The 26442-nt window shown below is 38.0% G+C and overlaps 1 protein-coding gene and 1 pseudogene across 1 annotated transcript in view; both read right to left on the bottom strand.

The window, feature by feature from the left end:
* The window catches only part of ITGBL1 (integrin subunit beta like 1), a 385210-nt gene that overhangs the window by 30665 nt on the left and 328103 nt on the right, over positions 1 to 26442 (bottom strand). The window contains exon 8 of the mRNA XM_069064205.1: positions 13961 to 14077. Within this exon, the coding sequence (XP_068920306.1) occupies positions 13961 to 14077 (117 nt within the window). The remainder of the gene's footprint in view (positions 1 to 13960; positions 14078 to 26442) is intronic.
* Positions 24222 to 24874, bottom strand: LOC138143003 (trafficking protein particle complex subunit 4-like; annotated as a pseudogene).

Genomic DNA, 26442 nt, shown 5'->3' with positions numbered 1-26442 from the left:
TATATATATATATATATATATATATATATATATATATATATATATATCAATTTTACTGAACTACTTTTCTTCTACTTTTGAATATTTTTTGTTAGAAAGGATAGTTTTCCGAGAGGTAGAGTGGGGAGGAATAGAATGGGACATGAAGATGAAATGAAATAATGCAACTATAAATTTTTAAAAGGCCAATAAAAACAATGAATGTTTTGTTACTCTGATGAAAAGAAAACAATTAATTTTACCATATTGACAAAAATGATAAGAGACTAGCTTATCTTTGGAGGGACAATGGAAAGATGAAAACAGAAAAACAACTGGTGTAACTGTGAATTAGTGCCATAATACTTGCAAAAAATTTAAGTTAGAACATTCACTAAATTACCCATTCCCAGCAAATCCACTATTGAGTATATTTACAAAGAATATCAGAGAGAGAAAAAAGAAAAGACTTTGCACATACCAAAATTTTCATAACAGCACTGTTTCTGGTAGCATTTAAAAGGAAAAAAATACTTGGAAACAATGTGTTTGCCTATTCACTAGGAACTGACTAAACAGAATATCATATAAAAGTAATGGAATAATATTGTACTGTAACAAATGATAAATACAAGTGTTCCAACATATATAAAGTGATGCATAGTAAAGTAGAACCAAGGTACTGTTACATGTACACTGACCATAATAATGTAAATAAAATTACAATAAAAAGAAGATGAATTCCTGTTTACCGCGATGACCAATACTAATTCCAGGGGGATAGGGAAAAACATCGAAACTTATCTGTCTTTTTGGTAGTGATGTGAGAGACTCTGGGTGCAGAACACTATACTTATTGACAAGTATGATTGCTGACTAGATTGCTTTTGCTAAAATATTTTTTCTTTTCTTTTTTTTTTTTGTTTACAATGGAGGGTTGAGTTGGGTATTAGAAGCATATTCAGTGACTTCCTATTACCTTTTGAATCAATTTAATAAAAAGCCCTCTGTTTGATTTTTAAAACTTTTGATAACCTCATCCCAACCTATCTTTCTAGCCTCACTGGACATTATCGTTCCTCCCTCATTGTGATCTAGTGTAAAGCCAAGCACGAGCAGCTTTCCAGAGGACTGCTGCTGTGAAAAGCTTTAAGGTTCTGATCACATAGTATAGTGAACTCTCTATTTATTCAGCAGTAAATTAAGACAAACATTCACAGAAACCAAAGTACAGCATTCACAATGTTATAACATAACAATTGAACAGTGGGGAGTAAAGACGGCAGAGTAGAAGCAGGTCCTCTGCGATCTCCGGCTCCCACCATTCTCAATCCATGTAAAAGGGGACTCTGAACAAACTTTGGAGCTGCAGAATCCACAAAATGACACAGAGAAGCTAACCTCCGTCTGAGGACAGCCCGTCAGGCCAGCAGGAATCGGCCAGTGAAGCGATCTGGGAGCCAATTCCAGGCCTGCGTGAGCCAGAGGTTTTAGCCCCAGGTGGGTCTGACCAGCCACCAATTGAAAGGACTCCAGATCACCAGCAGCTGCTGCCATTTCCAGATTCATCAACACATAGATGCGGAGGAAAAAGTGAGAGGTCAGTGCAGTCTGGACTTTGGGACCCAGGAGTTGGTAGAGTATCAGCTTTTGCCCTGAGGGCAAGGAGCTGCTGAGATGCCAGGCACAGCCAGCACCACATGGCAGCTTCAGCTCCTGGACTGCAGAGTGTAGGTGGACCAAGCACCAGTATGAGAGGTAATCGCTCTTGCTTTAACCTGCTTGGATCTGCATTGCAGTTTATGGTAGAGGTCCTGGGGTGTGTGACCAGCTTGCCAGAGTGTGTGGAGGCTTCAGAGAGAGCACCCAACTAATACTCCAGCAGCTGAGAAAACCCCAGCATTTGGGACAAAAATTCCCCGTCTGGTGGCAGAGTCCTACCGTGGCAAAAAGTGAAGGGGTCAAGTTACTGATGATGACCAGACATGACCAGACAAAGGAAGCAAAACAAACAAAAGACTCCAACATTAGACTCCTATTTTGGGGACAAAAAGGAGAAAAACATGGAACAGGAGGAAGACAGTGAAGTCAGAACTCCTGTACCAAAATCTTCAAAGGAAAATACAAACTGGTTACAGGCCATAGAGGGCCTTAAGAAGCAGATAAAAGAAGTGGAGGAAAAATTGGGAAGAGAAATGAGAACGATGAAAGAAAATTAAGAATTGAGAGTCAACAGCCTGACTGAGGAAGATCACACCTTAAAAAACAGACTGACTCAAATGGCAAAAGAGGCTCAAAAAGGCAATGAGAAAAGGAATGCTTTAAAAAGCCAAATTTGCCAGATGCAAAAAGAATCTCAAAAGCTCAATGAGGAGAATCATTCCCTTGGATTTAGATTGGAGCAAAGGAAGCTAGTGACTTTAAGAGAAATCAAGATGATGTTAAACAGATCCAAACAAATGAAAGAATAGAAGGGAATGAGAACTATCTCATGGTAGAAACCACTGACCTGGAAAATAGAGCCAGGAGACATAATTTAAAAAGTATTGGACTACCTGGAAGCCATGATCAGGGAAAGAACCTATAAATCATCCTTCAAGAAATTCTCAAGGAAAACTGCCCTGATGTTTCAGAACCAGAAGGCAAAACAGAGGTTAATTGAATCCACCAATCACCTCCTGAAAAAGATCCCCAAAATAAAACTCCTAGGAATATTATAGCCAGGTTCTGGAATTCCCAGATCAAGGAGAGAATATTATGAGGAGCCAGCAAGAAACAATTTGAATGCTGTGGAAACACAATCAGGAATCACAAAACAAAGAATCTGGCGGCTTCTACACTGAGGGATCGAAGGGCCTGGAATAGGATATTCCAGAGGGCAGAGGAGCTGGGATTAAAACCAAGAATCACCTACTCAGTGAAACTGAGTATCATGTTTCAGGGGAAAATATGGTCATTCAGTGGAATAGAGGACTTTCAATCATTCTTAATGAAAAAAGCAGAGTTGAATAGAAAATTTGACATCCAGATAGAAGAAGCAAGAGAAGCTTGAGAAGGTAAATAGGGAAAAAAAATCATAAGCCACTGATCAAAGATGAACTATTAACATTCCTACATGGAAAAACAATAATTGTAATTGATGAAACTTTTCTCAGTATCAAAATAGTTGAAGGGAATAGAAATATGTGTGTGTGTGTGTGTGTGTGTCTATATCGGAGGGTATACGGGCATATGAATACATGTGTGAATGTGTGTATATATGCTTACAGGTATACACAGAGGGCACAGGACCAATTTAATAGGAAAGATTGATACTTAAAGGGGGAAATTAAGAGGTGAGAGAGGAATGTAATGAGAGGAGATAGAGAGAGACAAACTAGGGTAAACTATCCCATAAAGAAGAGGCAAGGTAAAGGTTTACAATGGAGGGGAAGAATAGGAAGGCAAAAGGGTCAACCTTATTTTCACTGAATTTGGCTCGGGGAGGGAGTGAAATATACACTAAATCGGGTATCACCCTACAGGAGAGTAGGGGGAAGGCGATGAGAGGGGGGGATGATGGAAGGGAGGGCAGGCTGGGGTGGGGAGGGAAGTTGGAAGCACTCACTTTTGAAAAGGGAAGGGATCAAATTAGAGAATAGAACAAGTGGGAGGTGGGATGGGAGGGAGTGAAATATACTCAGACTTTACAATATATCTGCTATGTTAATATTTTGCATTAGCTACACATGTACAATCTATACTGAACTGCTTATTTTCACAGTAAGGGTGACAAGGGAGGAAGATAATGAACCTAGAATTCAAAGTTTTAAAATCAAATATTTAAAATTATATGTACATACATACTATTATTAATACTATCTTACATGTAATTGGTAAAGAAGATATACAGGACTGGGGCATAGAAATCTACCATGCCCTATTGGAAAAGTCTAAGGGGGTATGGGAGAAGATATGGGAGAGAGCAGATTGGAGGAGGGGATATCCTGTGGGACTGCTATTCTGAGGTGGTGGGTAGGGGAAAAACAGGGAGAAAATTTGTAACTCAAAATCTGGTGGAAATTAATGAGGTAAATCAGAATTTAATAAAGTATTTGAAAAATGAAAAAAAAAACAATTTATCACTAAGGTGGCCACATAGTTTTAAAGAAAAGATATCATTCACTAAGTCTTTAACTCAATCATCCGTAAGTAGCAAACCTTAAGGGACACAAAGTACAAAAGTCAAAGTTCTCCACCCCTAGGTCACATTGTCTTAATCTCTCAGTCAAAAAGTCTTCTTTCTTTTTGAATGGAGATTAGTTTCCAGTCATCCTGTACAAGGTACAGAGTACAAAGTTCCCCCTCCCCATGCTCCAGTAAATAATGATCCTCTTAGTCAGCATTAAGTACCCAAGAAGAAGTCTTTTCATCTTGACTCAAGGCTGGCTCCCAAATTCCATGGTTCCTCTTCCATGGGTCCAAATCCTGCTTGAATCTACCCAATCATCACCTGGATTCACAGGTAGGCAGCTCTCAGCTCTTTGTCAAGCTACTCATCCAGTTCCATATTGAAGCTCAAAGTGTCCAGTCTACCTAAAGTCCTTCACAGTTTCTGTTTCTGAGAAGATAAAGCTTAATGGAGCAAAAACAACATTCATAGACATTGCCGGCACCATCATCAATTCCCTATCTGCCTGTGAAATCAACAGAGACCCACAAAGAAGGTCTAAGAGGCCAACACAAATCATCTGTAAAGTCCCAGAACCTCCAAAACCATCCTCCAGGACTTCTGTAAAGAGATAACAAGAAAATCCTCTTTCGGGGCTTCTAGTAAGGTCCCAGGGCTTCTGTACAAAGTATTACAAATACAAATCAACTCAGAACAGACAAACAGAGTGCATGGCCTCCACAACCGTTCCACTTATAAATTCTGCTCTCTCCTAGTTTGTGCTCAGCTTTTTATCTGGTCATTAGCTCCTCCCTGTTCTGCCTTTTCCTGTTGCATCAGCAAGTTCCTCCCACTGTGGGTTTCACAGGTTCTGTTTCTTAACAATGACTTGATATAATCATAGGCAAAGCTCAAAAAAAAAACTTGAACTGAAACAAGGTGCTAAATAATTAAATAGCTGAAACAATGCACTAAGTTCTTCTTTGTCTGCCATTACATTTAGCCAAGCTAGCTTTCATTCTGTTCCTTATACATGCATTAACTTGCATCTCAGCACTTTTGCACTGGCTGCCCATCATACCTGCATTGCAGCCTCACCTCTGTCTCAAGAAAATCCCTTTCTTCACAATGTATCTCAAAAACTACCCTTTCTACAAAGCCTTTCCTGATCGCCTAATGGTTAGTTCCTTCTTACCCTACCTTGTAAATATTTATTCATTTATTTTGCATATTCCTATGTGTCTTTATTGTCCCCCCATTAGAGTGATCTTGTAAATATAATTTTATTCACCACATTCTCAGTGCCTAGTACAATGTCTGGCATGTCATCCTCTCTTAATCAATACTTGCTAATTGTTTAAATGGATGACAGATCCCAAATTCAATCCACTCCAAATTCTTGGATTTCCTTACAGTACTCTATCTCATAAATATAAATTGCTACTTTCCCAGCTAACCCACCTGTTTGTACAAATTGTTACTTTTGAATGATGCAAACCTTCCAGAATGAGTTCCCAGATCTATGTTTCATGCCTTCAAGATTTAGCAACAAATTTCGCTCCTTCCGTAGGAATCACTAGTTCAAATTGCTTACGACACACACTTCATGAACTCGTATGTAGATATCTTAGACTATGGGTTTTATTTTGGGCTTTTTCCCTTTGTATTTTGTTTCCAGTGAATTTCTGGGTTTCTCTCTGAAAATTCTTGCTAAATTTTAGCTATTCTTTAAGGTATCTTATCCTGATTAATATACATATTTTTTTTCTTTCCCTTTTTAATTTAAAGTTTTTTTTAATAGATTTTCAAGAATTCAGGCAAATTTTTAAATCAGGTCTTATTACATGTAGTCCTACCCTGACCAGGATGCTGAAATCACTACATTTTAAGGCCAAGATTCCAGAATCCTCAATCTTAGTCTATGGCACCCACTTCTTTGCCAGATATTCACTTGCTAAATCTGCTTTTACCTTCTAAAGGCTTTGCCCAAACTACACATGCCAATCTCTCCCAGACTGCAGCTATGAATTGATGAATTCCTTGAAGTATAGGGAACTAGCTGGCTAAGTAACTCACAGAAGGATCTTATTTTCCTTTCTTTTCCATTAATTTGGAATTTTAAGGGAGACTAAACAAATTAAATGAAAAAAGTAGATAAACCATCCTTCTCTTTCACTAAAGATCACAGTATTTTTATAAGGATAACTGTGATTTGTTGTTCTCTTATGTTTCCTTCTTTGCTTAAAAATCTACTAAGCTAAAATACATATATTTCACTTTAGCTGAAATTTTATTGAAAAGAAAGGGACAATGTGAAATTCAAACTGTGTCTCCCCAGGAAAGTGAAATTGAAAATGGAACCAATTATGCAATTACTTCAGGTAATTAGAACATCTAGATAATTGAAGCAAATGTTATACTTTGCTTTAAATTAGGAAGATGGTCCCCCTTGGGCAGTCCCAAGCCCACTTTTTATCTCTCTTTTTAAAAAATCTACTTTTGATACAAAGATACTGGGAAATACTGTTAACAGACTGAGCAGGTCACAGATTGTTCACTTTCCAAAGGCAAAATGACTTTAGAAATCAAACTTCAATTGAGATACATAAATAGTACATGGGACACTTTAGCATGCTCAGCAGAAATATCAGCAGAACCAAAAGAGTTTCATAAATTTAGAATTAACAATAACTTCTAACAAGAGCTTTAAAAAAATAACTAACAAGCTAGGGATAATTAAAGAGCCCAAAAGAGGAAAATTTAGATTTATAACTTATAGATAATACATAATAAATAAGCCATTAAATGCTATCATCAATCAACCAATAAACATTTATACAACTAATATCTACCAGGCACTGAGCTGGACACTGTAAACACAAAGACAAAAGTGAAACTGCTCTCTCCTGGCTCTCCTCCTATTCCTCTGACTGCTCCTTCTTGGTCTCCTTGACATCCTGGCCAAACCCTGCAGGCATCCAAAGGGTTCTCTCTCCTTACTTCTCCCTCTATACAGCCTCACTTGGTGATCTCATCATCACCCATGGATTTAATTACCATCTCTATGCTGATGATTCTCAAATTTACCTTTCCTCTACCAACCTCTTTGATGACTTCCAATCTAACATCTCCAACTGCTTCTAAGATATGCAGGAGACATCTTAAACTGAATGTGTCTGAAACTGAACACATTATCTTTTCCTCTAAATCCCCCCCCCACTTCCCTATTACTGCAGAGGGCAACAATTTCAGCCCAGTCCTCCAGGCTCACAACCTAGGTGTCATCCTGGATTTCTCACTATCTTTCACCCTCCTGTATTCAATTTGTTACCAAGGTCTGTCAAATGCACTCTTTCTCTCCTCTGATACTGCCACCACCCTTCAACTATTGCAATACCCTACTGGTGGATCAGCCTATCTCAAGTCTCTCCCTACTCATATTCAACTACCATTGAGCTGCCAAAGTGATCTCCTAAAGCTCAGGTCCTACTACAGGGGTGGGAAACCTGTGACTTCAAAACCACATGTGGCCATCTAGGTCCTCAATTATGGCCATTTGACTGCATCCATACTTTGCATAACAAATTCTTTTATTAAGGGGACCTACTATTAGCACTCCATTACTCAGTAAACTTCAATAGCTCTCTATTGTCTCTATGATCAGATACAAAATCCTTTGCCCTTCAAAGCTCTTCCTAACCTAATCTCTTACTAACCCTAGCCGTTTTGGGTCTACTTATATATTATTCTCTGCCATGTACTCTTTGATACAATGACATTAGCTTCCTTGACATTCCTTGAACAAGGCATTCCTCTCTTGGCTCTGGACATTTTCTCTGGCTACCTCTCATACCTGGAATGCTCTCTCTCATCTCTACCTACTAAATCCCCTAAATTCCTTTAAGTCACAACTAAAATCCAATCTTCTCTTTTTAAAAATTAATTCATTTATTTTTAGTTTACAACACTCAGTTCCACAAACTTTTGAGTTCCAAATTATCTCTCCCTCCCCAAGACAGCATGCAATCTGATATAGGCTCTACATATACATTCACATTAAACATATTTTCACATTAGTCATATTACAAAGAATTATAACCAATGGATTGAACCACAAGAAAGAAGGAACTGATTATTTCCTATTCATACTGTATATAGTTTGTTTGTAATATTATTCTGCTTGTTGGCCTTTCTCAATAGACTGTGAGCTCTATGAGGACAAGGATTGTCTTTTGTCTCTTTTTGTACCTCCAGTGTTTAGAACAGTACCTAGCACATAGTAGGTGCTCAACAAATCTTTATTGACTGACTGAAATAGAAAACAAATTCTATCAAAGAACTATCTGTTTAAAATATAAGTATAAATATATATGAAATAATTATGAAAATTCCCAAGAAATTCTGTGGGAAAAAATGTATGCTAATATAATCTATAAAAACCATGGAATTTTTAGGTGTACATTTGAAATATAGTAAGAAAATTAAAGACTTTAACTAATCATACTGTGATGTGAAGAAATTCAAGTGGTATGACCCAATTTGCTCTCTGTATATAATATGCCTCATAAAAAGACTGGACTGTCCTACAGGAAGATTATCCAAGAAAGGAACATGGTTGTAGAATCTCTGTTAAAAATAATTCTGAAAAGATGGATTTGAGAATTTCAGTTCAAGGATAAACAGGGTGCTAAGAGCAGTAAGAAACAGAAAAAGTATTATCTTTTGCAGAACAAAATAATTTCCCCCTCCTAGATGGGAGATCAACCATTCAAAGTGCTAAAGAAGGGGACTATAATTATAAAGGAATTTATAGGAAGGTACAGATGCAGCTGTGCTATATCCCATAATATTCACACTGATCTATAAGAGAAAATCTTACATTTTCCAAGACAGAACAACAATTCTGAAGTTGTCCATTTTAATAAGAAAGGGGGGAAAATAGGCCTGGGGACTTGGATTCATCTTTACAATTGTCTTGCCTTGTCAGGTACTTTAATTCTTTCCCTCTCATCCTTTGGGGAAAATAACTCAACGTTTATTTTAGTGAATGTGCTCATTTCTTCTACGCTCTTTTACAGGGAACTCTCTGTTACAGGGAACAGCTTAGACATAAAGGAAATCCAAGATTTCTTCTGATAATGGTCTAGGCTTATATAATGCCATGCATTAAAGCAGCCTTTAGAAAAAGGGCATATAAGAAAAGCCATTCTCTGATAGATAACCTGATCAAAGGACATGACAAATTCTCAAAAGAATTCAGAACTATTAACAATCTGAAAGAGAGCACCAAATCACCACTAATAAGAAAATGAACACCCAAAGAATTCAGAGGTTCCAACTCCCCCTACCAAATTGACAAAGTTCAGAAGAACTGAGAATGATAAAAGATTGAATTGATCTCGTGGAAAGATGAGCATACTGACGCATTACTGGCAGAGAGATGAACTGGCCCAGCTATTCTGGAAAACAACTTGAAATTATGAGAACAGAGTGAATAAAATTGATACAGGGATAGCCCTGCTTAAAATACTCCCAAAGAAAGCATGATTTTTACAGTGAGGAACTAGAAAAAAAGTTGATGCCTAGATTGGAGATTTCATAAATAAGTTATGGTTTATGAATGTACTGGAATATTAATTGTACAGTGAGAAATAACGAACATAATGATCACAGAGAAGCATGAGAAGACTTCTATGAAATGATGCAAAGCAAAGTAAGTAAAAACAGAAAAGTAATATTCACAATGACTAAAACATAAAAACTGCAACTGAATGCTGTGAAATCCCAGTGACTAAGCTTGGTCCTGAAGGAGAAATATGAGGAAGCATTTACCCTAAACTTTCTTTGCTGAGATGGGCAATAGAGAACACTCAGATAATGTCACAGTTTTTTTGTTTTGCTGAACTTTTTTTTTCTTCTTTCTTATAAAAAAGAATAACTTTCTGGGAGGGAAGGGATACGTTAGGAAAGGTAGGAAATGCAAAATGAAAACTAGTAATACAAATTTACTTTTAAAAAAGGGAAACAAATGAATAGACCTACTATTCCATGTCTTAGTTCCTCCAAGGAGCTCATCCATCCCTTCTCCTGAGACAGGATATTGTCCAAAATATTCTTTCAAAGAAAGTAGTTTCTCAATACACTGATTTCCCACAATTGAAACCCACTCCTCAGTATCCCCATCATCTCTCATCACCAGCGCGCTTCATTGGGACCACATTGTGTTCCCCTCTCATAAGCATAGTTTCATTCTCTCTCTTCTGTCACTTCTCATTCTCCAGCAAGTTTCCTTATTGAGATGCTGAAGGAGTCATAATCTCGTTCCTATTTGCCCATGGATTTGCTAAGGGTACATCAACTCTTCCATATCTTCCTCCAGCTCACCTACTCTCTCACTGTGTTCCATTGTCTCATTTGTCCAATTGTGAATGCCCACCCCCCACCTCAATACACTGATTCATTTTTGGGGAGACGGAAGTCTGACTCCAACCTTTCTTTCCAGACTGATAACTCTGAGCAGGGACAGACTCAAATATACTACACTGCATCTCTACCTCATCCCTTTACCTCCCATTCCTGCAATACATTCCTGTTTCACTCTTGCCTTTGGAAACATCTAGTTTCCTTTATCACCCAGATCACATGTCACCTCCTTCAAAAGTTCTTTCTTGATTCTCCAGTTGTTAATGTCTCCCCCCATTACCCTAAATTTATTTTGTATGTAATTCTGCATTCACTTATTTATGAGCATATTATACGTCCTTCTCAATCTTCTTGAGGGAAGGAACTGTATCATATTCACATTTGTATCCCCAGCATAGCATATGACAACAAGCAAATGCTTATTGGTTGATTAACTTGAGAAAGACCCGGAAGTTTGTACATGTTTTCATCAAGAGCTTAGATTAGGGGACTTAGGTGAATGGAGTGAACCTCAGTTGAGAAGATATTGCTAAATGATGATGGCAACATTCAAGTGGCAATGGGGAGAAGTATTTCTACTTCCTTGCTTGGTCCAGAAGAAACACCCATATTAGAGGGGAGAGACAACAACATAGTTTCTTACAGAAGAAGCCAGGTTTTATCAGGACCAGAATATTAATAAGGTTATGGTAAAGAAATCCTGTTACAATACCCATTTTTTCCCTACATCATTATAAATCATGAAACACCACAAATTCCAAAGGATCAACATGAGGGGCAATCCTAAGGGCATTAGCGATAACAATTTACAGCGAGAGTAGTCTATAGTATATTAAACAGAGGCAGTGCCATGTGATTGATAGAAGGTTGGACATAGTGGGAAGATCTGGGTTTGAAGGTTGCTTCACACCCTTACTAGTTGTGTGACTATGGGCAAGCCACTTAACCACAATATAAGAGCCATAGATAGCACACACCTGGATTAGTCCCTGTTGTCTTTTTTTTTTTTTTTTTTGCTATTCACTGGTGGCCATACTCTTGCTACTGATTTCATTTGAATTTGCTTGTACAGAAACTAGAGGGGCTCAGAAATGGACCGATCAGACATACAAGCTCTCACTGATCTCTCCCATGATTGTTCCTGCATTTGCATCACTGAATGAGAGGATACTCAGACCGCCCTCCCCCCCTCCCCCGCCCTTCACATAGAGTCTATCACGCTTTCTATCAAAATGAATGGCCTTTTTCCTCCTCTACACTCATGGACACATTTCTGGGGCTTCAAATCTCCTGGGCACAAACTTGCTGACTCATTCCCATATGAATCTCTCATACTACATTCTCCTCAGTTCCTTCACTCAGGTCTCGCTGTTATTTTTTTTTTCTTCTCATTCTCATGACTATTCTCTATACAAGCTCTATGACTATTCCACCAAAAATTGAGCTTTCTTACTCCATGCACTAAGGTCACATACCTAGTAGCTGGTCCCTATCATGATGTTTATGCAATCATCATTATGAAGAGAACACTTCAATAATCACCACATATCTAGGGCATCGATGGGGAATAAAATGAAATTGAAAAGGAATAAAGGGGTGGGGAGAGGGGATTCCTGCACTCAGATTCAAATAATCAAAGGCATAAGTTTAGGAGAAAGGACCCATAGGTAGACTATGTTCCATATGACAATAATGTCGGAATTTTACTGGACTGCAAACCCAATATGAATCAGTAATATGCTATAACAGAAACTAATATGGCTTTATGGTATATCAATAGCTTTTCAGTGTCCAAAATGCTTTTACACTATTTAAAAACATTCTTGACACCATTATTTTAGGAAGAATATTGATAACCTGGAGTATATCAGCTAGAGAATGACCAAGACTATGAGGAGGCTAGAGATGAAAATTAGTCAAATAAGCAAGGATGCTTAACCTAGAAAAAGAGAAAACTTGGTTGGGGGGGATGGACAATGGTATTGTTTTAATTAGTTGAAGTGCAGTCATGTAAAAAAGGCATTAAACTTTTTTTTTAAATTTTTGTCTCTGGAAGGACAGGACAATGACAAAAGGCAGAGCCTCTAATGAGGCAAATTTCCGTATTGCTATAAGAGAAAACATCCTAATTGTCCAAAATGGGTCCCCAGCACTGGAGATCTTTTTTTTTTCCTTTTTGGAGGGGGGAAGGCAGGGCAATTGGGCTTAAGTGACTTGCCCAAGGTCACACAGCTAGTAAGAAGTATTTGAGAGCTGATTTGAATTCAGGTTCTCCTGATTACAGGGTATGTGCTCTACTCACTGCAATACCAAGGCTGCCCCAGGAGTTCTTCTTTGAGACCATCTGGTTGAAGTACGGGTTGGAAGAGTTAACCTCTAAGATTACTTCCAAAACTCAAAATCTGGGAATTTGTTTCAATGGTCTTTCGATATAGATAGTTTAAATCCATACCCTGCTATTTATTTGTCTTCTTGCCTTTAGAATAAATTGTCCAGGGATATCTTTAAAATTCTGATTAAGGAGCATTCAAATATCTCTAATTCCTCTTATCACTGCAACTTTGCAGGCTTATCTGGTGTGTGACAGAAACAATAGATGCTCACAAGGAGAAAGAAGGGTGTGGCATGGTAGCATTCTTATGGGTTAATGAATATTACAACAAAAGACCAAGAAATGATACAATATTTACATGATGCTTCTGGGGCAGCAAAGCGTTTTACAAATATTACTTCAAATATCCTTGAAACAACCCTGGGAAGGAATTATTATCTCCATTTCAGAGATGAGGAAAATGAGACAGATAAAGATTAAATGATTTGCCGAGAATAACACACCTAGTGCCATATATGAACCCAGAAATCCCTGACTCCACGTTGAGCACTTGATTGCATCGACTGCTGTCTCTATTTCAAGTGACAAAAGGTTTTTCTTGGAATAGGAATGCTTAGAAATTGCATCCTTTAAAAACACATTATTGTCTGTTGGGTTTAAAGATCTACATTCTGTATATAAATGTCTTCCAATTAAAATGAAGATATAAGTTAGCTTTCACAGAACTAGCTACAGGGCAAAGCTATGAGATCATGATAATGGCAACAATAATAGCTAACATTTAGAAAGAGCTGTGGTAGGAACTGTACTAATTACTTGACATTTTTTTAATCTCATTTGATCCCTGAGAGACAGGTGTTATTATTACCTGCATTTTACAAGGGAGGAAACTGAGGTAAAAAAATAATTAAGTAACTTGCCCAGGGTCATATAACTAGTAAGTATCTAAGAAAGGAACTGAACTCAGATTTTTTGATTCCGGGTCCTGTGCTCGATCCACTGTACTGCCTATCTGCTCCAAGTAATCCAAGTTACACATACAAACTCTTTCCCTTTTGGGGATGGATAATACACACCTCCACAGACTGTCCCATCCAAGTCTTCACACTTCCGATCATCACATTCACAGGTCTTGCCATAAACTCTGCTATCTCCTGGAGGGTAACAGGTACATTGGCCACACTCACATTTGCCTGGGGAGATAATGACAGAAAAAGAAGGCACAATTAGCTTCACGGTACCATAATAACTGAGGGGAAATGTGAGGAAGAAGAGAAACAAACCAAACAAAAGTAGCCTAGATCAATTCTGTTCCTACAAATACTTCAGCATCTAGCTTTCTGTCTGTGTCCATCCTAAGATAAAGTTTAAACACAAGTTCTAAAGAGAAGAGATACAAAAGTGATATGATGTTTCTGATAGACTACTCACCCCAGAGAGTCATGCACCATTATCTCTTTTCATTGGCCATTTACTTACAAAGATATTTCAGTTGAGTCAGACTTCTCTTGTCACAGATTTAATTAAATAGAGCAGGTAAAGTCATAGTTTCAACTCAGTCATGTGGCATTTAATATCTAGCAGTAAATTTCAAAGGAGTGGATGGATTTTTATCAAGTAGTTTAACACTAAATGGTATCCTGAAGCACCCAGAATTTGATTTGTGACTCAGCCTGCCATCTTGAAATTAATGTTGGTAAATACAGTTTTCAAATCAATTTTTTTTATCATTACTTCTACAATTCAAAGACGTACCAGCTATAGCAAGTTTATCATATATATGCATATATATGCACACACATACATATATATCATAAAAGGTTATTGGGTGCTAAAACAATTAAATGCTAAAAGAACTGGTTGTTATTTATTCCTAATACAAAATAGAGAACATATCAAAATACTGAGACCTAGGAAATCAGAGATTAATTTATTAATGTCAAATTAATTATTAGTTTATAAGTCTTTGAGTTTTTTTTAACTATTATTATTTACCAGTATAATGCAACATGAAAAGGGGAGATAACTCTTCTGATAGTTATCCATGCCAGTCCCATTTCTCCTGTGTACCTGTCACACACTCTTCCCCACCTTTCTACCATATCTTATACAATCATTGCTCACTTGTTAAAAAATTGCCTTTCAAATCAGGCTTGTTCCAGGATATTATTCTACATATAATTTTATTTACTTTTATGGGCACAATTTGTTTCTTTGCAATGAACTGCAATCTCCTTGAGAGAAGGGATTATATCATTCTTTATATTATCCATATAATTTCTATAGACTATTTGTCTATCTGGCTACTAGCACAATGCCTTGCAAATAATAGATACATAATAAGTGCTTGTTAAATTCAAATTCATCTGAGAAAGTGGCATTGGTTTTCCTAAAATAGAGTTGTGGCATGAGAGAGCTCATACAATCTGCTATTAGAGCTATTACAAGTCAACCAAAATTTTCCTGGGCCCCTTTATGGCTGTCTCTACTATCCTGTGTCAGTCTTTTGATATTTATGAAACATTATTCAAGGGCTTCAGTTTGGAGTAGAGACAAAGTAATTAAAAAAAAAAAACATGTGCCGTTACAACAAGAAAAATAATGTGTACCTCTATAATTCAATCCTTACAGTAGAAGCAATGACACAGTTCACTAAATGGGCTCATCGACAAAGAAATAGATTTAAAAAGACTGTCAATAAAATATGCTAATTTTATTCAATTTAAATGTTTATTTGAAATAAAAGTTATTGTCTTCTACATGTAAAGTATAGTTCAATGACGCAAAAAAGACTCAGGTCCTCTCTTCCTAAAGGTTACATAGAAGTACCTAGCAATCCAGTACTAGCAGTCCAGGCTAGTGGACAAGGGGATAGACTTGGAATTGTAGAATTCAGGCCTAATTTAGAGGCATACAGACAGATGGTTCAATGGACAGAGCATAGATCCTGGAAAAATGAAGACCTGTGTTCAGTATGGCTTCAGACACTTACTAGCTGTGTAACCCTGCATCAGTCACTTAATCTTTGTCTGCCTCAGTTTCCTCAACTATAAAATGAGAATAATAATAACACATACCTCTCAGGGTTATTGTGAGAATCAAATGAGACTGTATTTGCATGGCACTTATCACAGTGCCTGACACATAGTGAAAGCTTAATATATTCATGTTCCCCCTAACCTGGACAAGTAACTTATTCCCTCTGAGTCTCACTTTGTTCATTTGTAAATGAGGATAAAAATACTTCCTACCTCACAGGATTGATGTGGAAAGAAAATCAAATGCATGTAAATTGCTTTTTAAAGCTTAAATTATTCTATAAAACTGAGCTAGAATATCATAGGGATGAACACCACATAAATCCTCACTACTTCGGAACATCTTTCCAAATAACCCAACCCAACATCCGCCATAACTGGGTAGATTCTTACTCCTACTACTGGAGGTATGCTAACAACGGAACATTCAGTGGGATGCAGGGGGAAATATTGTACTTGGTATCAGAGAGTATGAGTTTTAATCCCATCTCTGTAACTTGGTAATCCTTAGGCAAGCTATCTAAACTCTGGGCCTCAGTTTCTGCAATAGGAAAGTGATGGGACTGGACTGCAGTGGATACTGATTTCAAATCCTGCTTCAGACATTTAATAGCTGTGCGAACCTGGCAAATCACTTAACTTCTCTGTGCCTCTGTATAAAGAGGAGGTTGGATTTAATTATTTACAAAGCCCCTTCTATCAATCTGTGATAATACATACATTCATTGACAGTGGTACATAACCCTTGTGTTGGAGGCTCCCTCTTAATACTGAGGTGCATTTTAGATAGACTTCTATACTTCTCACTGGGAGCTGACTTTTCAGTATCTTTCACTGATAGGAACAAAGGGTAGGAACCAAATATCTTATATAAGCAATCAGGCTTACAAAGTATCTAAATATAACCATAGACAAGAATCAGAAAGGACTACCATTTGTGTTGTCAAGACACCCCACTCAGTGAGAGTAAGATAAATCTCTCCCCTTAGAACACATGCATTCTGTGTCCATCACTCTAAAGTTTGTTGTGACCTGAGGTTCTGTTCTTGGTCCTCTTTTCTTTTCTCCCTTCACTATTTTTCCCCGGTACAGTGATCTTGTCAGCTACCATGGACTCAATTATCACCTCTGTGTAGAAGACTCCCAAATCTTCGCATCCAGTCCTCTCCGGAGGTCAAAGTGTGCACCACAAATTTCCTGTGAACATCCCCACCTGGATGACCCATAGGAATCTCAAATACACCAGAATTCATTATTCTTTCCCCTTCCTAACTTTTCTATTTCTGTCAAATGTACTACCATCCTTCCAGTCATCCAGGTTTTCAACCATGAGGTCTCTCTTATTACCTGTATCCATCATTTGTTAAATCTTGCTAATTCTAAGATCACAACATGACTCTCCTCTCTATTCACAGAGACACTACTCTAATTCATACTCTCATCATCTCTCATCTGGATCATTGCAACAGCTCCCAACACCCTTTCCCAAGCCTCATCTCTCAAATCCATCCTGACAAAGTTCACAAATTTATATTGCTTAAGAATGGGTTTAAGCACAAAACACCACTGTTCAGAGACTTCAAAAGGTCCCTTTCATTTCCAAAAAAAATACAAACTCTCTGTTTGAGAGAATGACTTCAATCTACCTTTGAAGACTATTTCTATAGTCTCCACTGTGCACTCCTCACCAAACTCCATTCCTTACTGTTCACTACATGCAACTTTCAACAATCTTCCTATGTGCTTTTAGCATAGTTGTCCGCCAAGTCCTTTTTCAAGCTCTTCCATTGTTAACACTATTCCCCCTCCACAAAATGACTTGTATTTACTTTGCAGAAAATGTATATTTAAGTAATATCTGTCTGAAACCTCAGTAGAGCATTCATTGGAAGATTAAGTACTGAAGACGAAGCTTACATACATTGGCCACATAACATAGCAGAGGTGGTCTGTAAGCCCTTCCATTATGGTAACACCTACTGAAATGAATATTCTACTGTCATAAACTTGAAAATACCACTCCACAAGGCGACATCAGAGTAGAATTGGTGAAAGATTATGACCTTCAACACGTCAGCCCAAAAGATCCTGTGTCAAGCAGGGTAGATATACGGTGCATTTAGAATAACAAACAGTGAAGTCTCATCATTTTGGAGCAAGGAGAGATGTTAGAGATGATCTCATTCCAACCTTTCATTGTTCTGATGAAAAGACTCTCAGAGAGAGGAAAAGTGATTTTCCCAAGGTGACACAGGCAGTGAATTACAGAGCTACTGTAGGATCTTGAGGCAGAATAGAGCAGTGATAAGACCACCAGATCTTGAGTAAGAGCATTAGTTCTAAGGCTGGCTCTGCCACTTGCTGATTCTATGAAAATGGGCAAGTCACAATGTCACTTGATTTATTTTCTTACCCATAAAATGAGGTGGTTGGACCAGACAGGCTTCTAGTTTCAAGCCAATGATCTTAAGATTTCTGCTTCTAAATCTAGCATTCCTTCCAAGCAATAAATTTTTAAAAACTGTCTTATTACATTAAAATTATAGACTTATCTCTAAAGGGATCCCTGAGGCCATGTACGATATCTCCCCATTTTTTACAGTTTGGGAAGCTGACTTTATAGTCACTTTTAAAATCTTTGAGAGTGGATGGGGTACATGGAAGAATGTTTTGTCCTCTCTTAAATAAGTGATTATTGGAGTGAGGGTATGTGTGAGATTGAGTAAATGTGGATGGGAGTATGTAGGTGCATGTGGATTAGAGTGAGTATGTGTGAGCATGTCAGTCAAGGGGTTAAACTGGAACTGTTTGGTGTATGTGTGTGTGTGAGAGAGTAAAACAGACAGAAAGATTCTGCTGGGGCAGGGGAGGGGAGTGAGCACACTGCTGTGTCATCTTCAGAAGTATCTTATGATCAAGGAGCTGAGGAAGTGTTGTTTGGGACAGAAAGATGATGGATGTGGAAGCCAAGGACCCGAGTTTGCATTCTACCCAGCTTTTGCATCCTGGCTGTGTGACCCTGGGCAAATCCTCATCTGTAAAAGAAGTTTGAAGGAGATTATTCCTTCCAGTTCTAGACACTTGGTCCTGTGAGGGAACCCCATTGGGGGATGAATTTGTGAACCACCCTGTGACAGCTGGAGATGTGAAGGTCTTCTTGCAGCTGGACAATCTGTTGTTGTTTAGTCGTTTTTCAGTTGTATCAAACTCTTCATGGCATCATTTGGGGTTTTCTTGGCAAAGATACTGGAGTGGTTTGCCATTTCCTCCTCCAGCTCATTTTACAAATGAAGAAACTAAGGCAAACAAGGTTAAGTGACTTGCCTAGGATTACACAGCTAGTAAGTGTCAGAGGTCAGAATTGAACTCAGACTTGATGAGTCTTCTCGACTTCAGGTCTAGCACTCTATCTGCTATGCCACCTACCTGCCCAGTCTATAGGCTAGTCCACAAATGGCACATTTCATTACAATTCTGAATCTGAACTACCTCATTGACCGGAGTCCTCAGGCATGGCCCAAATAGCAGTTCTAGCACCTCAAGACTCTGGCCTTCCCTACAAAAGGAGACTTGAGGAAGAAGAAGAAGAAAAGAGCATGACTTCTTGGTTCCTGACAACTGGATCTAAGAATTCTCTGACCTCCAAAAACATGGACATGGATTTCATTCCAGATGAATGGGGGCTACTTGAAACTTCCCCAGAAGGACCAGGACATGATGCTGGTTGACTTTGGGTGACTGGGCATTTTTCAGTTTCCAAACCAGCTCTGATCTCCCATTTGGATAATAGAGAAGCATCAGTTCTTCTAGCAGAAAAAAAGTTCCAAATAGCACATGTCTAGATGCCATTATTCAGATAACCAGTTGTGAAACCAAGAATTCAACCCCCCAAGCCAGGTATTCCTATGGGAGCATCATCTAAGGAGAGAGTCGCAAAGGATTGTCCCTGAAATTGTGAACTGGAAGAAGTTTGGGATTGTGCTCTCAAGTCAAAGAGAAAGAAATTCAGCAAAGGAAGATTGCACAGAAAATTAACTGGCATTTATAGAATAATTATTAATAAATTAATTATTCATGAATGGAATACTTTTGGAAGAAATATTAGTCAGGATCCAATACTCATTCCTCAACAGGGAATTCCTACAAAATAATTTTTTCTCTAAATATGAAACACTTGAAAAAAGCCTTCAGTATTTTTTAAAAACTAAACATAATAAAATCTCCTTAGGAAATGAACTTTGTAAGCTTAATCATTACAAATAGTAATGAAAAGTCCTTTACTTATCAGTTAATCCCTATTCATTATCATAGTGTATGTGCTTGAGGAATATACTCTGAGTACAAATTTGACAAAGTCTTTAGCATCATCATATACCTTGCTGTACAAAAAAAAAAACATACTGTGGAGACCTCCCCTCAACATGTTATGAATATGGAAAAGTCTTTAGCAGTAAGCAATACTTATTCTCACATCAAACAGCTCATACTAGGGAGAAACCTCATAAATGTAATCAGTAGGAAAAGTGAGAAAGTTTCAGGCAGAAGTCATCCATTAGTTAACATCAGAAAATTCATCCTGGAAACCCTACAAGTATAGGGAGAGTATGGGAGAGTCTTCACACAGAAGAAAAAACTTGAAATACATAATCTCCTATAATACATTCATACAGGTCAGAAACTCTTGGAATGCCATGAATGTGAGAGCATCTTCCACAGAATGACTAACTCAACATCAGGAAATTCAAATTGGAAAGAAATCTTATAAATATAGTAAGTGTGAGAAAGCCTTCACTAATGATTGCATTCCTTCAAACACATAAGCTAACTCTTCCTGAATGTAATGAACATAGGAAAAGCTTCAGGCACAGCTCATATATCAAGTGACGTGAAAGAATTCACTCATATTGGGTCAGGGGGGAGATCATAGAAAGATACTTAAAGTAGAAACGGCTTCAAATAGCTCATTCAACATGAGAGAATTCATACTGAGAAATAAAACTTATAAATATGATGAATGTATGGAAAGCCTGAAGGGAAACCTTGATATACACAAAATAATCTCTACTGGGGAGGAACCTTACACCTAGAATGGATGTGGGAAAATATTTCAGGTTATCTTGCTTGTCTGGGTTTCCCTGTAGTCTACCTTCTTGTCTGTATATGCATTCTTCTGGAAGCTTCATTGATGTTCTTTTATTTCTTTTTCTCTTTGGAGGGGTAGGGTAGAAGGCGAACAGTGTTAATCACTCTCTGAATGCCCCTTCCATTATGCCATTGAATGAAGTTTCTGTTAAAATATTTTAAAAAGTGGTTATCCATGCCACTGATGAGTATAGCTGACACTCCCAAAATGCACAGCATTGCCATGGGCACCAGCAGATACCATTAATTCCAATTCATTACATTTCCACTCTCTTTCTTTCCTCTATTATTAAAAAATATATTTACAAGACCCATAATGAGCTCATTTAGGGAAAGCATTGTATTATCAAATGCATCTGCCATTGAAATGAAAGCAGGAACACTCACTATGACCTTATTCTTTCACTTTTTATTGTGATAACCACACTTGCAGTACAAATTCAATAGTTAAAGAGTAATTAAAGGCTCACATAAAACAGGAAAAAAAGAGATTCACACTTTACTAAGGATGTTCCTTCTTTGCCTGGAATAATAGGTTTACAATAGCAACTGGATTATGCTGAAAAAGCTCCTACAAACTGCATGCTCAATTTCCTTGAATATTTTAAGATTACATAGTAGGAATGAAATACTTGAGAGCTATGATATTCAGTACCATTTTAATCAAACCTTAAAAAAATCACTCACTTTGTCGTATGGGTGAAGGACAGTTTTCCTCTTGACCTCTGAGATAAAACTTAGCTTTTTGTCATCTCTTTCAGACTTAGGTGGTGAAACTTATTAAAATGCATGCAACCTACAATGTCCTTACAAATCAATTGTTGGTGATGGAAGAGAAACTGGTGGTGCCTTCTTTTAATGAGGCTAAATGTCTGGACAAGTACTTGTAGTTTCAAGACACACAAGCATGACTACAACTATTTAAGCACTTTAATACAGTGCATTTAAGACAAATAAAGGCTGTTCAGACTATAATTTTCTCTTGGTTGCCATAGGTGGCTAGAGCTAAGAAACAGAAATCGAGGTTTAAAGACATCATTGCTGCATAAGTATTTTTCCCCCAGGATCCAAGGCAAAGGGGCCACAAAGTGGGTTAATTCTGCTTCAAAATAAGGTGAAATCACTGCTCATGGGAAGAGTATAATGGAAGAAAATGCTCTGTGATGAAACTGACTTCTCATAATGTTTCTCTTCTATTGGAACTTAGCATATATTGTTGTTGGAATAAACCAGCATGTCCATGATCACGCCTCTGTGAGGGATTTGGGAGGGGGGTAAGGAATGATAAGGTAACTTGCTTTCTCTCAGTAGTTTCTTTTTAGTCTCAAAATATATATTTGAAATTAAGAATTTAATGAATTCTATTGATTGAATACTTACTAGCTATGCATTATCATCATTAGTACTATTACATGCAAGGTACTATAGAAAATAATAGACCTGAGACACAGAGGCAGCATGATTTAGGAATTAAAGACAACTGAATTTGAATACTGCCTTCATCAGTTTTTTTTTATCTTATTTGGGCCAAGTCACATCATGTCTCTGGGTTTCATATTTCTTACCTGTAAATGTGGAGAGATCTCATATCTCTTCTAGATATAACATTCTATAATTTTACAATTCTCTGACTCCTGCTGGAAATGGATTTCTGATTGAGTGGTGGAAATGAGAAATAGAAGATCACTTAGCAAATCCAGACCCCATGAGGTAGGAGTCAAATGAGTCTTATTACCTATAGCAAATATGACTCAATATGATATCTCCTTTTTTTGGTATTGGAACTCAAAAACTTAGAGATCATGTAATTCTCAGAGGATAAATGATGTGTTTATAGTTGCACAGCTAGTCAATGTCAAAGGCAGGATTTGAAGCTAAATATTGTCTCCAAGTCCAGCACTATCAACAATGACATTGTACCTTTCATGTCAAATGCGTCTTGTGTATAAATTAATGCCAGGGAATTGCAGAGAAGGGACAGAGGTTAGTGAACTGGGATAAACAAGGAAGTTTTTATGAAGAGCTAGGCTTTGAAAAAATTCTTAAAATGTGGACAGAAATTGGATACTTGAAGAGAAATGGTAAGGGGGAACACTGGGTTCTTCTAGTTCACTTACATGTTCCTTTTGTTGGTCATTTTTAAATATGCCAGGGGAAAAAAAAGCAATTAGTGTGAATAGTTTAAAGAGGATTAGAACTTAGAGGGAAAAAAAACTAAGTTTCAATGCCCAATATATGATCTCTGACAAATTTCAGCTGCCTCATCAGTAAAATGAGACCACTGGACCAGATGATCTACCTGTGTGACCTTAGGTAAGTCACTGAGTCTTAATTCCTCAAAATGAGGGGATCAAACTAGATGGTCTCTTCAGTCCCTTCCAACTCTGCCTAAGATTTTAAATCTTCTTTCCAGATCTAAATCTTGTGATACTAAAAATATATTTGCTAATGCAGAGCTAGCTTTTAGTATATCTACTGCAGCAGGACTAGCTACGCTTATTCAAAACAAGCATCGACTTTTTCACTCTTTCAAGGCATAGATATATTCACCATTATTCCAAACTACTATCAAAGGAATACCAATAAATATAAAGGAGAATATAAAATGTAAATAAATATGTGTATGTATAGGCAAATATATAATTCTATGTTTCACACACGCACACAAACCCTATACATACTTGGAAAAGTCCAGTAGCCTTAATTAATTAATTTCAGGGGCAAATTATTTAAAAGGCTTTATTTGTTATCAAACCTTTTTACCAGGTCCTTCTGAAATTTCTAGTAGTACCTGCTCTGCCTCCCATGCATCTCCCATCCCAATGTTTTTTTTTTCTTTTTCATTGATTGTCCCCCATTCCTGGAAAGTTCTCTCTCCTTCCTTTTTTTTTTTTAAGGATTCACAGGAATGTTTATTACAGTATCTTTAATTAGGTCTCCCTCCTTTCATAAGTAGATCTGTACAACATTGGGGAGGTATGACAATTATATACAGGGAAGAGAAGACGGTACATTGAATAGTTGGTTCTTAAAAGTACCACACTCCCCTCTCTTGCTCAGGCTCCACTCTTCTTGATGTGTTCTAACATGGGAATTTGGATCTGCATCCTAGTAAAATGGCTGGGTCTGTCTCAAGCTCTGGTCTTTGCTGGAGGGCCTATGATCCTGGCCCAAAAGTCCCAGCCTCCTCAGCCACTTCCAGGGCTAGCTTCAGATTCTGGTCAAACAGTTCACACCTGACAGGCATCTCTAAAGAGTAGAATGGATTCTTGAGGACAAAGTCTGAATAAATCTCATAGATCTTTCACAAGAGAATCAATCCCACCCCATTGAGGATCTGCCAGTACTACAAACTTGCTACCTGTCAGTGTCTGGAAGCAGTGAAGTTTGAAGGTGTCTCTCTCGAGCATCTTGATGCCTGAACTCCCCAGCTCAGGAGACAGGTGAGAGCTGATGGCAAACAGTGAGTGGAACATGAAGGCCAGCTTCAGCCTCTTGTTGGACGTGAGACCCCCGGGGGTCGACCGTGGCCGAAGGACATGGGGTAACCCAGGTACTCCGGCACCTCTTTTCTGTCCACAGTGTATTTGCCATTCACATCCATGCCATTGATAGAGAGAACCGCGTGGCCCACCTGAATGCGGTCCCGATGGCCAAAAGGCAACGAGAACGTTCTCGTCGTGTAGCTTGACTAGCATGTCCAGCAGGTGGCTGAAGGTCTTCTCAGCCTTGGCTGGAGGCATGTAGTTGGTCCAGTTGGTAGATGAGGCCGCTGGCCTTGTTCACCACATAAACGCTGACAATCGCCATTGCTCCATTAGCCACTGCTTCTGGTTTCCAGATCTACTCTAGTCCTAAAACTCTCTCCTCCCTTCTTAGAATCCTGATTTCCTTCATAACTCAGCTGGAATGCCACCTCATGCAGGAGGGCTTCCAGCCCTTCAGATGCAAGAATTTCTCCCCTGTAGTTGCTTTCCATTTACTCTGGATGACTCCTATCTTTGACAAAGTGCTTGAGAAATCAGTCTACACTAGCCACCTGAACATCCTCTCTTTATCTGCTTCTGAAGCCTCTACAATCCTCTCTTCAGCTTTAAAAATCATTGACAGCCTGGCCCATTCCTACATTTCTAATCTTCTTCCATTTCACAGACACACACACACAGACAGAGAGACAGACACATACATACACACACACACACACACACACACACACACACACACACACCATGGCCCAGCTACACTAGCCTACTTGCTGTATCTCACACAGCACCCTGTATTTCTTATCTCCATGCATTTTTTTTCCTTTCCATTGGCTATCCTCATGTCTAGAATTGTCTTCTTCAACAGCTAAGAGATGAAGTAGACAGAATACTAGATTTGGGTCCAAATCCTATCACAGAAACTTAACTAGTCTGTGTGACCACGGGCAAGTTATTTGCCCCTTTTAACCTCAGTTTCCTCATCTGCAAAATGGGGAATAATGGCATCTACCTCATCAGGTTGTTGTGAGGATCAAATTAAATAATATATTTAAGGTGTTTTACAAAACATCAAATTATATACAAATGCTATTTTCCTTATTCCTCCTCATCTTTTCCCCACAGCTTCCCTGGCTTCCTTCAAAACTCAGCTCAGGTCTCACTTTCTGTTGAAGGCCACTGCTCCTCCACCTGATGCTAGTCCTTTCCATCTGAAATTGCCTTTTAATGACACCATATATATGTATATTATTTGCATAGTATCTCTCCCATTCAAATGTGTGAGGTCTTTGAGGGGAGGGACCATTATGTATGTATAAACATGGACAGATATATTTTTACAGGTATAACTCAATTCACTTTCTGTAAGTGCATAGAGCTTTCCTTTGGAATTTCCAATTTCTGGATTCATGCATGTTAGCTTTTGAGCACCAGTAGGTGGTAAAGTCTTCTTGATCTGTAAGAATCCACAACATAAATTTGAAACTTCAGGGCATGGTTCTATAGTAAAGTAGCAGTTTTTTGTTTCGTTTCGTTTTGTTTTACCAGAAAGGAGTATTTCTTGCCAGAGAAAATGTTCTTGGCCTTGAAAATGTCAATTATATTTTAATGAAGCCACACTTGCAGGCAATTTTTTTCTTTCAGGAGAAAAAGTCTAAAGTTCTAAGAATTTACTGGAAATTTAACATCAGACTTGGAGACATCCAGGTGAAATTTTCATCTTATCCATACCATGGGGAGTAAAATAGGGAGACAAATATACTGACCTGCTGAGATTCCAACCCTCAGCACACAATGTCAGAAAAGAAGTGATCACATCCAGGAACCAGAGTGCTGAGCTTGCTTTACTGGCACCCAAGGATCAAAGCATGAAGTCATTTATAAAGGTGCCAGTTT

This window comes from Petaurus breviceps, unplaced genomic scaffold (assembly GCF_028583685.1).
Source record: "Petaurus breviceps papuanus isolate PSGF00001 unplaced genomic scaffold, PetGlider_PUasm1.0 90625, whole genome shotgun sequence".
Lineage (NCBI taxonomy): Eukaryota > Metazoa > Chordata > Mammalia > Diprotodontia > Petauridae > Petaurus > Petaurus breviceps.
This window is presented reverse-complemented; position numbering and strand designations above follow the sequence as displayed.